Genomic DNA, 14,213 nt, shown 5'->3' on the forward strand with positions numbered 1-14,213 from the left:
CGCTATTGTTATTGCAGGCTACCTGTCCCAGTTTCGCAGGGTGTAGGTACCGGCCAAGGGGTAAGGGCACTTTCAGGGAAGCGGTACAACACAGCGCTGGAATTTCACGAACGAAGGTTTTCGTCATGGTGACGTTATGATTCGCTGAATGTTACGATGTCTAAAGGTCACACGATGATCGTTGCTCAGGCAGTGCATCGATGGCCTTCGCTTTATGTCCACTTTATATCGGAAATCAATGCTACAGGTTGTAAGACATTGATGAAGCTGACGTCGTTTATCTTTCAAGGCGAGGACGGGTAAGCTCTAGATATTTTTTGTGATGTGACTAACGTCTCATGATAATTATACCAATAAGTACATAGATTGATAGATAGACGTAAAAATAAGTCACTCTGCTCAATACAACGACAAATAATGAGGATATCGCATAGGAATATTACAGGATCTTATAGGATCTTAACAGATGGACCAGCAATGCAATGATGTTTTTCTGTACACAGCCAACAGATAGGTAGGTATACTCAATTTATTTTTTAAGCGTTTGCCTAAACTATGGACAAGCTGTACAAGCTGCGGAAAAGCCAGCAGAATCTGAAATCTCAGTCAATATTAAACCTATTTTTTGACTGAAGTACTTTGTGAACACTTTAACAAGCTTTCGACTCGAGTGTCGCTTATGGTTTGCCGTTACGGCTACAGCCTTCAGCGCCCGAGCTAAAGGAGTATGAAAACGTTCCTCCCTGCCTCCAGAATCAACACCGTTCCGTGCTTCTATCCTCAGGATACTGAAATCCTTCTCCCAAACGCCGCAACCCCCCTCCGGGCTGGACAGGCAACTTTATCTCATGCGGGCTGCTCCCTTGGAGCGGCACCGCTGCTCCTGAGGGAGCTGCACCCCGTAGCCGGGTGCAGAGAGTGCTTGGGGGGCTGGTCGGCCTGTCCATTTGGACGGGCTCAGCCCCGGCGACTCTCTAGGGTGCCTGCCCAGACCAATGTCTCCCCCTAATTCCTATCATCCTTCCGGCTCTGCAATGGTCTTGTCGACCGAAAGGGCCTAACCCAACAAAACAAACAAACAAAAAAGCCTCCAGAATTGTTACTTCACCGGCTACAGATAATGCAACATTCATCAGTTGGTGAACATAAAGAACATAAGGACGAAAATGCATGCGTTGTCGCGAGAGGCGCCGCGCCCAACAGCTGGCATTGTGCTATGCGGCACAGCATCCTTCAGGCGCTTACACCAGAGACATCTAGCGTCAGAGCTGTGAACTGCCAACGCCAGCCGGCCTTAGCCGACGTTAGTTGGTCGAAGCGAAATGATGCGTCGTTTTAGCAGCATCCGTGTACCGTAGTCCTAATAGTTACAGAATCTGTGAAAAAGATATGCACGCATTCAGCAATGACACTTATCTTCGAAGTAAAACGACCATAGCCATGTGGGCGTCAGTCGTAACCAACCAAATGTTTCGTTGTTCTTCATCACGCATCATCTGACCTGTTGGGCAGCACTTCTGTAAATTTGTTTAAAACTTAAGCCGTTTGAGCTCCGCCAGCCATTGCACACACTCGCGATGAGCAGTTCCTTAAAATCATTTATTAAAATACAAGCGTCCAACGGCGGACATGAAGTCACAAATCGATCACCAGTCCCTACAACATGAACAGACAGCATTATCCGACAACGCCCCGCCGCTCTGTGCAGCTCGACCTCTGCCTGTTGAGCGGGCTGCCACGGGACCAGAGAACACTCATCTCTCTGCCCTCTCGACAACGGCCGGGGCGGGTGAACAACTGAACATGGCAGGCGGACGTATGGAACAGTGGAGCCGGCACGCGTGTGGCGCCGGTCGGGGCGGGGTGGCGCGCCCGCCAGCGGGCCGCGCTGTCCCTCTGAGGAGCCCTGTCCGGCCACTCACCGCCGGTGCAGTGCTGAGGTAATGGCCCCGGCAGCAGGGAGGCAGCGGCTCGGCTGCCACACCCGACCTACCAGTAGAACGGCACACACTCGTAACAAGGCTACAGCCATCAACTTTGAGTAGTTCAATAAATTCCACATAAGTAATTTGAATGGTTGAATACAACTTTCACCGTTGTAAACCGGAACCGCGAAGTCTCTTTGAAAAGTCTCACATGTCTGGTAAAATACTTTTTATGGCACCGACCGAGATGGAGCAAGTTGGTGTCACTCGGTCAAAAATAAGCGCTTCTCTCGACCGCAAGGCGCTGAGACGAGAGGCGAACTTCATAACCCGGCCAACCAGCTTCGGCTTCGAGCGGTTACCTGCTGAGCCATCGACAAAGAGGCCAACAAGGCCTCGGCGACAGGTCACAGGTCACGAGCGAACGGCAGTAGCTATCACCGGACGGTCAAATCTGCCTCCTTCGGTGCACTCCCTACCGAAAACAACCAGCTCAACACCGATAACCAAAGGCAGCTTCGCTTCAACAATAATGTTTCAAAATCAATACAACCGGACTGAAGGTTTCGAGCACGGATAATTGATATTGACAACGGCAACTGGCGTATTTGGAGCAAAGGTAAAGGTTGATGAATCTACGTAACAAGCAAGCACTACATCAGTGTGTAACTCAGAACTTTACGGTTTCAAACCAGGTATCAGGAAAAGTAGGTACGGGAAATGATAAGCTAACTTAGCACAACAAAATCAGAACGGATGACTTGTAAACGAGGTGGCAAACAATATCGACACAGGGTAACCGAAGCAATGACATGGCCTGAGAACACGTGACAGACTGGGTCTGACGGAGCGCCCGCACAGCATGAGATCCGACGACCACCCGCCAATAAGATCTTGCACACAATGTCACTGGGCGGCGACGGGGGCCGTCCTCCACACGCTTTGTACCCAACCGACGGCACCATTTGTTCGACTCCGCCCAGGACCAGCCTGAGCGCGCACGCCGTCTTGCTTGAGCAAAATAAGACCAACATCAACAAACGGTGCAGCCATGGCACCAGCGGCAGCTGCCGGCAGAGCCAGGCTCCGCTCTCAAAACTCCGTAACAGTCAATACTGCCGCCGGGGAGAGCGACAGGTGCCTCAGGGAGGGACAGCCTGGTCGCTCCGGGACAGCAGCACCCAGTGAGCACCTCCTCCACCGCGCCGTGCGGTTAGCTGTCGTCGACCGGCTCTCCCGTCTCCATTGGCGCTGGGCTCTGCACGGACAGCGACTGGAGAGCTGCCGACGGCGACGGTGGCGCCTCCTGGACGCTTCCGATCGTCGCTGACAGGTGGCGCAGGTAGGTAGGCGGCTGCTCCTCCGAGTTAGCTCGCCGCGGCGGAGCTCGAGGCGACGGCGGCGGCGCTGTTTCGTCCACGCTGCCACCGCTCTCTGATAGCTCATATCGGGATACGTGAGTACGCATGTGACGGGTGATCATGTCACGCCGACAGGCGGCGTACGGACACTGAGGGCACTTGTACGGCTTTTCGCCGGTGTGAGTTCGCTGATGTGTGGACAGGTGATCAGACCGAGAGAATACCTGGCCACACACACGGCACGTGTACGGCTTGAGGCCCGTGTGCAGTCGCATGTGCCGGGTCAACATATCGCTGCGAGCGAACGACCGCTTACACGTCTCACACATGTACGCTTTGGAGGAGGATTCAGCCGGTTTGCTCTTGTGCCTGGAGGCCATGTGTTTAGCGAGCCGATCGTGCAGAGAGAACATCTGACCGCACACGGGACACACATAGGCCACGTCTGCGCCGGGAGGCATCTGCTCGACTACCGGACACACTTCTAGGTTATACCGGAGAGCCACAGAGTCACGAGTGGTCGGTGACGCCACGTCCCCACGTACGATGGGTATTGGCGGGTGCAGGCTGGCCGGGTGCAGCCCGAGCAGCGGGTGCGCCGCCGGCTCCCAGGACGGGGTGTTCGGCGTCGCAGCCGCACCCGCGCCGGCCGGTTTTCCCGAGCGCAGTGACAGATCCAGCGGTGAATCCTGCGGTGAAGACTGGTCCGACTCTAGTGAGCCCGACTTGCCGGGGATTCGCAGCGGTCGCGGCGCCGAGCGGCGGCCCTGGCGCAGCACGGAGCCCCGAGCCGGTGTCGGCGCCGGCGGCTCCAGCCACGAGCTCAGGTCAGAGTCGGAGTGACTGCGCCGACGGTAGAGCTCCGAGAGGTGCGTCAGGTACTCGAGCGGCAGTGGCGACTGTGACAACGACGCTGGGCTCACTGGGGTAAGTGGTGACAGCGGTGAGCCCGCCGGTAGCCGGCACGCGTCCAGGCGCACCTCGTCACCGCCGGCCGCGCACTGGGGGCAGCTACACACACTGAGCCGGTGAGCTCCTTTGAGCCGCTCACAGCTCACCACGTGCAGCCGCGCCGGCGAGCCGCCTGAGCGCGAGTGGGGCTCCAGTTTCACCTCTGTCTCTATACCAGGCTCCTCTTTCACCCGCAGCGGACTGAGGCCGGGCCGCGGCGAGCCCTGACCGACGAACGGACTGTCCAGCGACGAGTGCGTCGATCGCGACGAGGCCGGCGAGAACACATCTTCCTCCTCCTCCGAGATAGCGCGGCACGCGAACCGCTCCCGGTCCAGACTGTCGAACCGGAACACGTCCGACGAGATGGGGCGCGGGCTGCGCGCCGGCGGCATCGCTGCGCCCTCGTCCCCGGGCCGAGCCTCCGACTCGGCACGGGCGAACATAGGTGGCGCTGCCGGACTGCTTTTGACTGCCACAGGTGGCGTTAGTGTACCCTGCTGGCTCAGTGTAGAGGCCGCGGGAGGGTGCACATCGTCGCGGCCGGCGCCGAGGGTCAGTTTGTCTAGCAGTGTGTTCAGACGGCGGCGTTTTGAGGGAGCTGGGGGCTGCTGACTGACGACGGGCACTGCCAGCTGGGCCATAGTGCGGCGGCGCCGGCAGTCACGGGCCGCATGCTGTCCGCGGTCACGCGCTTCAGCTACAGACCCTGAGGGCACACAGACAGACAGAGCTCGGTCAGAGGTCGGCATTCGGCAGCGAGCGACGGCGGGGTAGTACGAACAATCACAAATCGTGTAATTTATTTGAATCCGCAGTTTTGCTTTGCGTGTTTTGGAAACCATTTCTTGACCGATGAATACCTGAACACATACCTAGGCAATATACAAAGTATATAAAAACAAGGTAATCCTTCATAACAAGATGTCAAAAACGGGAAAGGAAACAGACACATTAACAAGCCGCAAAGTGAATGCGTTGTGCACATTGTTAATGGCTATGCAATATGCATTCGATGCTCAATATAAAATCCGTTTGTAGTAAGTTGTTTATTATCCCATGTAGGTGCTTCAGATAACGTTGCAAATCATTCATGCCTACTTGTTGAAACAAACGCATTGTAAACAAGCTGAAAAAGGTACAGATTATTGCGCTGGTCATAATCACTGCCGTTAGAATGAGAGCGATTGGCCTTTTAAGTGACGATCACCTGCAAAGGAATACGGTGCCAAATAAATTTTGGATACATCCATGTCCACGTCCAGCTCTGGCCCCGTTTTTCTGGTTTCAGTTCCGCAGCTCTGACGCATTTCCCTTGTTTCGGAATATGTCAGGTATCCATGAGTGTTTGAAACACTTTGCGTGAACTACAAAAATACATACACAGCTTTTACGAGGGAACCATAATGAAGATGGGGAGGAGAGAGAGAGAGAGAGAGAGAGAGAGAGAGAGAGAGAGAGAGAGAGAGAGAGAGAGAGAGAGAGAGAGAGAGAGAGAGAGAGAGAGAAGAGAGGAGAGGAGAGGGCTATAGACATAAACAGAGCGAAGGACAAACAGAGACGGGACCATGGTAGTCACCATTTAATTCTCGTCTGACGTAATCTAGGTATTCTTTTGCATACGAACATTAATTGTCTTTGCATGTTGCGTGTCAATTTTTAATGATCAGCTTTAAAGGGAATGGTCACTAATGAAAACATTATTTCATTCGTTTATTCAACGAAGGCACAAAGAAACCTTCCACTCGAATTCGCGAAAGTAAAGGCATTAAAACCCATAAAATGTGACAGCTTTTGCCACAGAGACAGAGGTGGCACCGCGGCAGAATAATTCTGTTCCGTCCATTACATTTAACGAGCCAGGTTCTCATACTTAACGGGTATTAAAGAGGAAACACGCCAATTATCTATGATGCGGCTAAAATATCGTCGTCGTAACACTGGAATTTGTCTTCCTTTCCCAACATTTCGTCTACATTTACAACACATCTTGACGCCGTGGCCTTAACCACATCAATCCTCCTCTTAAAAAAGACGTCGGGAATCAAAGGAACTCGTAAAAATCCAAAGCGGCCACTAAATAGGGGCACGGTACCAGGTACAGAATGCGACGCCCACCGCTTGCACCGGCCGGCGCAGAAACTGTGCCGGAAGTCAGCGGTGCCCGGCGGGTCAGTCTACCTGCCAGTTGTCAGCCGGCGGCGGCCCACCGCTCAGCTGCGCGCTGCCGCCAGGGAAGAAGGTGGGGCTGCCGACTACCGCCCCACAGCTCCGGGCAGGGTGGTGCAACTCGTATTTGAGATATAAACACTCACTGTTGATGGCTTATGGTCATGTTGCATGATCATAAGCATCAATCCTTCTTCATGCCCAATTAGCTCGTGCACGTTGAGCTTTGGGTGTTGTTTAAGGTTATAAAAGTATTATCGGTAGATAAGCTTGAATCTTATATCAAATAAGACAATTGGTCATGAAAACAGGTGCTGCAATGGAAGATTTAGGAAGAGTAGCTTTAAAGATGCGTATCATCTCCAGAGCTGGGCGCGTTCCTCGATTTTCGGTAGTGCGTTAGCGTTCCTGCGTTCCTCCGGCCGCGGTTACTGCGTTCCTGGAATAGCGTTCCTCAATTTGTTTTCGTTCGGTGCGTTAGCGTTCCTGCGTTCCTGCGTTCCTCCCTAAAAAATACCGCCGAACTACGCGGCGCGGGCCCAACCAAACACGGGGCGAATCGATCACAGAATACCCAGAATGGCGACGTGGGGCCGAAAAGCAACTCGACATCTCTTTTCCGAATCGAATATCTGAAATACGTTTTACCAATATCATCCGAAGGGTTTTCAACAAAAATACGACCTGCTTAAAAACAATAGTTAAGTTAAAAGATGTATCTTAGTAAAAGTTATCATATTTATTTTACACATTTAATGCCTGAAACCGAATCGAATAGTAAACATCACCACTAAATCTAAGCAAGCCTTCTTCGATTCGACCGACAAGTGGCGCCTCTACCGGCAAACACACGTACTCGAGATTCAAACATTTGACACAGAGGTCATTGGCAGCAATATAATTTTTCGGGTGGTTCCGCAAGAACGCAGGAACGCTTCAAAATTTCGGGTGGTGCGTTCCTCTTACTTGCGTTCCTTTGAAAAACTTTGCGTCCCTGCGTTCTTGCGTTCCTAAAAAGGGCGGTGCGTACGTACGGAAGAACGCAGGAACGCACTAAAGGAACGCACTTGCCCAGCTCTGATCATCTCGAACAATGCCAGCGAGACCATTCAGTTATAGGACTTATCCTCTGAAGTATGCATGCATCCCCAAAATTGAAAGACATTCCTTTGAGTAAAGAAAGTGACTGGCGTCAAAGTTAAGACTGGGATGACTGGAGAAACTTCAAGTTAAGTCGGTGTGTTGTTCCCAATGCATCCCTTGCGATGATCGTCACCATGCGACTCTACCCGTCTTTCCCGTTCCCTGTGCCGCGGAACCGATCTTTTCATCTCTCCGCTCTGCTGTCTCGCTGTCTCTGATTCCAACTGCGTTAGACTCAGTCGTCCCACAGCCTCCTCCCGTGCATCATGCACCGTTGCCGGACTGATGTAATGACCCTTCCCACCGGGCCCTCAGGAGTCGTCCGGCAGTCACGGCTATGGCCCTGTTTCAACTGTCCGTCAGTCTGACGAGCTCATGACCATCGATAATTCATGAGCTCGGTGGTCGCTCTCGCCCCGCTTGCTTCCTACTTACGACGGACTGCAGTGAAGGCGGAATGGGTTGAAACTATGCGAAATGGCCTCTAAGGACTATTGTAGCCAGGGGAGGTAAAAAAGAGGAGACGAAAGCTGGGAAATGAATGGAAAAAGAAAATTAAGGACAACAGAAAGAAAAGAGAAAAGTGGGAATGGGACAAATGCTGATTAAACGGAGGGAATCTTTAAACTTTGAGAGAAAGCCGAAAATTAATCAAACAGTTTTATTTTCAAGACAATTTTGTCGAACTTATTTATGTTTTGCTGCGGTTTTAGATAAGGTTGTTGACATATTATAATACATAATATCGGTCATGGTGTTGCAATCATGGCAGAACGTAGCATGAATATTTTTAACATTGCTTTTCGCAGCAGGTAAATCCACCCCGATATACGCATGTGGCTGGCCAGTGTTTGGAATTCGATCAAATGTCATCATTCATGATTAGGTTGGATGTTATCTTGTGAAATATTTTCCCATTCATTGATCATTCATGTCATTGTCACTGAGCACTTTTCAGACGCCAACAATATTAAGATAACGCCACATGAGACAGTATCAGTTACTCGGCGAAACATGATCCTCCTCTCCGAAGCAACTCCTTCAATAAGTCCATCACCCTCGAGCCTCGCGTCCAACCATCATATAATACAACCACCGATTGACTTAAGCACATAGCAGCAGTCACGCTGACATATTTATAGCCATGCATGCATGCATACGGCATACATGTATATTCTCTCTCGGCGGGAGGAGTAGTCCCGTGCTCGTTGCGAATGCAAACGGTGACTATCTATGCGCCGGGTGAGCGTTGTGCGCGGCGAGAGTCCATGTCCCCATCACAGATTGTATCGACGGCAGCTCAGAGGCACACACAGCGCGCTGCAGGGGACAGGCCAGAAAAACGCGTGAGGCTTTCGAGCGGTTGAAATTCACCAAAACGGCACCAAGCAAATGCGAAGGGGTTTCTCGGTAGTCGGTAGTGAAACTTTCGTCGGTTCACTTCACATCGATATGCATTGTCCTCATCAACTACATTCATTTAGCACTTCAAACGAGCCGCACCTGAAAAATACCTAAGACCGAGACGTCCAACCGTATCCCATCTCCATGAAACGCTCGTTAGAGAGTGCGCTGCACGCAGGCAGTGAGAACAAACTGTCACTTGTCTCGTCAGGCACAGACGACTGACGGACGCATACTATCGACACAGCTGACTGAGGTGGGGGACTCAACCCGGGCACATTATACATACAGTCTGCATAGCCCGCCATGTTCATGCTAATTCGGCGCGATGTGGCACGGATTAGACAGAAGCGGCGCGGCCGCGGCGATCGGAAGGCAAGGACGTCGGAAACCAGGGTGTCCGTGTCGTGGGTTGTAGCGAGGGAGTGCCACGGTTACGATGACGGGTCGGCAGGAACAGTAGCGGCCGGGGGGCCGGGGCCGCAGTGACAGACTGCCGATCTCGGGTGGCGAGACGGCGGTAGATCCACAGCGCTCGCGGACCGCCGTCCGGCATGGGGAGGGTGGGGGTAGAGGACCGGAGGGGTGGGTAGAGGGCCGGGGAGCTGGAGCCTCTTGAGAGGCCGCACTCACTAACCGGCTACCGACGAACTTCGAACGGAGTTTGGCCATACAGAGCTATTAATGACCTGAAAGTTGAGGTATTTTCAAGTCTGCTGGCTGGATGAATCTGCTCATGATTTTTAATTTGTATATTTAGTGTCCTTGTGCCAGCTTCCTTCTGCAAAAACGCCAGTCACTTTTTCATATTAAACTAGCGGAGCAACTCAATTAGAGATCATATTTTATTAATCTACGCCGGTGTTCAGCGCACTGATTATGAGCGCGACGAATCGGCGCGACAAATTGGCGGGCCCACCAACTACTTCGGCTCCACGTGTCTCCGTGGATGGTGACGTAACGGTGACGTCACTGAAGCTGCTGCGCGACTGATGCAACTTGGCTTCACACCCACAACAAATGACCGAGGCCTCGGTGGGGCGGCGCCATCCGCAGCGGGCGGGCGGGCGCCGACGGCCCTGGACGGCCCCACACCCTCGGACGGGCTTCAGAAGCTGTCGACACGGTGTAATGTTGCTGCCAGTCGCCGACAGGGACAGCCTGTGACAGCAGCCAGCCTGCCAGAACGTCGTGACGGGAATGAAATAGCGCTATGACGTATTTAAGAAGTTGGCCGTGTTCGCTCCTTACGTTATGACAGTCGCCAAAGGTCAACACCTGTCACCGGTGACCCGCTGACATTCCGGGGTCCAACGATAAATCCAGACGCTGACAGATTAGGCCGAGTGGCTCGAACCGATTCACGTGATTTGTGGAGGCGGCTTAGCGAGTGTCCATTTTAAATTGTCCACCGCATTTACTAGCTCGATGGAATAGTACAACGGCGTTCTCCCAACAAACGTAACGCGCTCATATTACTGACAATTTCATTTACTATTTCATCTTTATTCATGACTTTCTCGTACAAAACATCTTACATGTTTGTACAGTCCAAAACGCGTTTGACAACTACCCTATGTTAGTCTGACTGACTGATTCTCTATTGGCACTGCAGTCCAGACAGCAGCGAAGTAATGCTTCTTCAGACCGATACATCTAATGAATGTTTCAACTTTCAAGACACCTTCGCCGGCCACGATTTCATTCATGTATTTTCTTTGGCTGTTTTATGAGCGCCACTCTGCCGCCGACAGTTGACGGTCCAGCAGCTCTGGAGTGACATGCTGGGATCGTAACCGTACACTGGTCGCTCAGAGTTAATTCAGATAGCAGGAATAATGAGGAACCGCCGACGACTGCAGGTGGCGCCGAAACATCGCCGCTTTCCGGGATTGGTCAGAGCAGGTGGCTATCGTGACAGGGGCAAGAGCAACATCGTGACCGATCACACCATGAATTGTGCCGAGTAGGATGAAAACTCACAGGTTTTGTGGGTTGAATTGGTCTGAAATGGCCGAGAGACTGACTTATGCCTACGACTGTGAGTTTATTTGGATTGTATTGAAGTGGTTTTGTTTGGACCGATCTGTCGAAGCTATAAAAGTGAAGTGTGTGTCATCGTTATCTGGGGTTAATGGGGCCGGCCTGGTTTCGTTTGGTGTTGTCTGGCCCATGTTGTGAATACCTTAAAGGGGAGAGGGGCACTGGAAAGGACAGGCCGGATGGGGGTCGGGTGAGTCGAGAGAAACATCCCTGTCCCTGGCCGCCTCTGAAACCGCTCCCAGAGTTGGCCCAGTGCCAGCAAGGTCACGACCGGCACACCCACTGGGTGCGGCCTTCCCCGCCGTCCGTCCGTCCATCCGGGCTCTAACAAGGCCCGCCCCGCCCCGCCCCTGCCGCCCGCGGGTCCATCCCCCAACCAAACCGCTGTGGAGCCCGGAGTTGCTCTGAGTGGGGACCGGTCCCCCGCTCTGGGTGGTCCGGCCACGTACCCCGCGACCTGCCGGCGACGTACGACCTCGGGATGCAACCCACCCCCGCCTCCACGAGACAGGGTTCACCGAAGGCCCGCCGAGGGCGTCTCAGCCGTTCGTCGAATAATGAGCCACCGGCAGCGCGCGCGCAACGAGCTGCATGCTGATTCTGAGGCGACGTTCCCGGCCAGCCCGGTCGAAGCGACGCAGAGTTTATAAATACACGCGTCTGACACCGCCTGCGCGCTACAACCGGCCCTAAGTGCGAGTTGTGCAACACAAGAGCATTAGCTGCTCATGAATATTTACCACCGAGGATCGGCTAGCTAGTGGTTAGACCTGTGTAGCTACACCAATTTATATTTATTTACGAAACATAAACACTAATTTAGCAAACAGATAATATTTACTAGTGATGTCAATTGCGGAAAATCGGAATACCGATACCAAACCAAATACCAACCAAAACCACGGGAAAATACCGAAACCAAACCAACTTGGGAAAATGAGGGGAATACCAACTTTTTACCGATTTCTTAGTCTCTTATTACATTAGTGAGGGTTAATGATACCAACAAAATACCAAACACATTACGATTGAAATACCAAATACCAAGTTGGTATCGGTTTGGTATCGGCCTATACCAAAAAGTTGGTATCCGATTGACATCTCTAATATTTACTATTCATAAGTACCTATTCCACTGCAAAATTACACCTGCTACTGAGTCAGTAATTTTGCACAGTGTCACAGATACCAAAACCACACGACATGTTTTTTTAAGTTGTTCAATTATTTGCCACTGTAATACGGCATATACTGAGTAATATGCTGGGGAGAAGGTACGGACGGGGGATGCAGCCCCAGCGGGAGGCAGATTATCCCTTGTTGGTCATCTGCACAGCCACACCAGGGCCGACGTGTGGTTGATGACTTTGGCCGAACGTGAACACCGCATTAATACAACATTGTTTTCGTGGTCAGTTGTCATTGAAGGTATGACAACTTCCTGGCGCCGCACATAGCGCCATCATCATCATCGGCTTCGAGAACGTCACTGATTGTGTCTCTCGCCATTAGTTGAGATAACAATAGACCAGTGGACAATGCAAAGCAGGCCGTTAATTTCAGACGTCGATAAGTGTTGATTGTTACGGTGATTAGAAGTGCTGTGATAAGCGTAACGCAAGCCGCGAGAAACACAAGCTGAGAAGGTTTGATTGATCGAATTGCTTAATTCCAATGCATCCGTCTCCCATAACATAGACTTTGTTAGGGCGGGAGGAAGTTGGAAAGGATGTCATTTAGGCGACATTTCTGGTTAAGTTTTTGCTCATGTGGCAGCAACCATTCAGAACGTAAAGCATGGTGCAAATGCGTTAGGAATATTTCAATGAGGTTTCTGGGTTACTGAGATGTAACATCAATTTATTCTATTCCTAGAGACATCTATTCCATTTCATGGTGCTCCAATGTGCAATTGCACGCCTCTCCGTGCTCCCTGGCCTCCGTTCCCGTTCGAGGTCGATGTTTAAGTCTGTCATCGCACCTGGCGATGGTCGGGAGCCGTCGGCCGTCTCTCTCTGCTCGGACAATGATGATTGATGCCGGAGCAGACGGTCAGGCATACCGTCACGCGCGCCTCTGGTCGGCCCTGCCCGGCGGGCGAGACAGACGGCCCAGACCGGCGCGATGTTCAGACCAAGTCGTTAGTGCACGCCAAAACAGACAGGTAGCGACTACTTAGGGGAGCCGTGTCCCATTGTAAGTCGCTCAATGGACCGAGCGTCCGAGCGTCTGGTCTCTGCTGTGGGTCCGACGCTGCGACCTGCGTGCTGCGTGTGTCAAACCTCACTGGACGCTGTGGACAGGGTTTGGTCGGTTGGAATAGTTCCAGACTGTTGGACGGAGAACAGTCGACATTGACAAACAGAACAGCATATTCTACAGACAGAAAGCAGTCGACATACGGAGAACAGTCGACGTACACAGAGCAGTCGACAGACAGACGATCTATCCGTGGGATTTGTGGAAGCGTGGCCCATACAGCAACATTCTCAAACATTCATTCTGCCAACAACATTCTCCACAGCATAATTTATCAAGGCATACAATAGATATGAGAGAAACTCATGTTTGCATGCTTACGTTATAACATATTTGTTCAATAAAGTCAGTGCCAACCTAGAGCTTCTCAATCCTCCACCACAGCGGATGTTTCGCTCAGCACGTCTGTGCAGGGAGCCGCTACGTCGGGCCAATGTTTTTGTAAGCGACCAACAGTACTGATGTAACCGACCGTCAGCTTCATCGAGCGAGTAGTAAACCATTTGGCGCCCCCCCCCCCCTCCCCGTCCCAGCCCCGCCCGATTGTAGTCTCACCTATGATGTAAGCCAGCCCATCTCTGCATGTTGCAACAGCGAAGGACGTCTGCCATCACCAAAATAGGGTCACCAGGCCGCCGCCCGCCACCCCCACCTCACCCTCACGTCATCACCCGCCACCGATGGCGCCCGGTTGATGACGCCGGCCTTCTGTGATGACGCCGGGTGACGCGTGCTGCTCGCCGACGACACCGGCACATCAAAGTGTGCCGCGTCCTGTCACAAGTGTTGCCTGATAAATGAGTCCCAGCGGAGAGACGCGGAGTGGCGTCATTCTGTGACTACATTTGCACAGAGTATGTTGATGCGCTAGTCGGCTTCATTCATGTAGTTTGAAAGTCAGTCCCGGCGCGAAGACATGCCCGCCGGCAGCGGCGATTACGTTTGATTTTATGACTGC

General features: G+C 52.3%; 1 protein-coding gene across 2 annotated transcripts in view; it reads right to left on the reverse strand.

The window, feature by feature from the left end:
* Positions 1 to 1,578: 1,578 nt before the first annotated feature.
* The window catches only part of LOC122378836 (zinc finger protein 768-like), a 62,465-nt gene continuing 49,830 nt past the window's right edge, over positions 1,579 to 14,213 (reverse strand). For both annotated transcript variants that reach the window (XM_043360370.1, XM_043360369.1), the window contains exon 3: positions 1,579 to 4,946. In XM_043360370.1, coding sequence (XP_043216305.1) covers positions 3,139 to 4,881 — 1,743 coding nt within the window. In that variant the 5' untranslated portion in view covers positions 4,882 to 4,946 and the 3' untranslated portion in view covers positions 1,579 to 3,138. The remainder of the gene's footprint in view (positions 4,947 to 14,213) is intronic.

The sequence above is a fragment of the Amphibalanus amphitrite genome, unplaced genomic scaffold (genome assembly GCF_019059575.1).
Source record: "Amphibalanus amphitrite isolate SeventyFive unplaced genomic scaffold, NRLGWU_Aamphi_draft 000066F_arrow, whole genome shotgun sequence".
Lineage (NCBI taxonomy): Eukaryota > Metazoa > Arthropoda > Thecostraca > Balanomorpha > Balanidae > Amphibalanus > Amphibalanus amphitrite.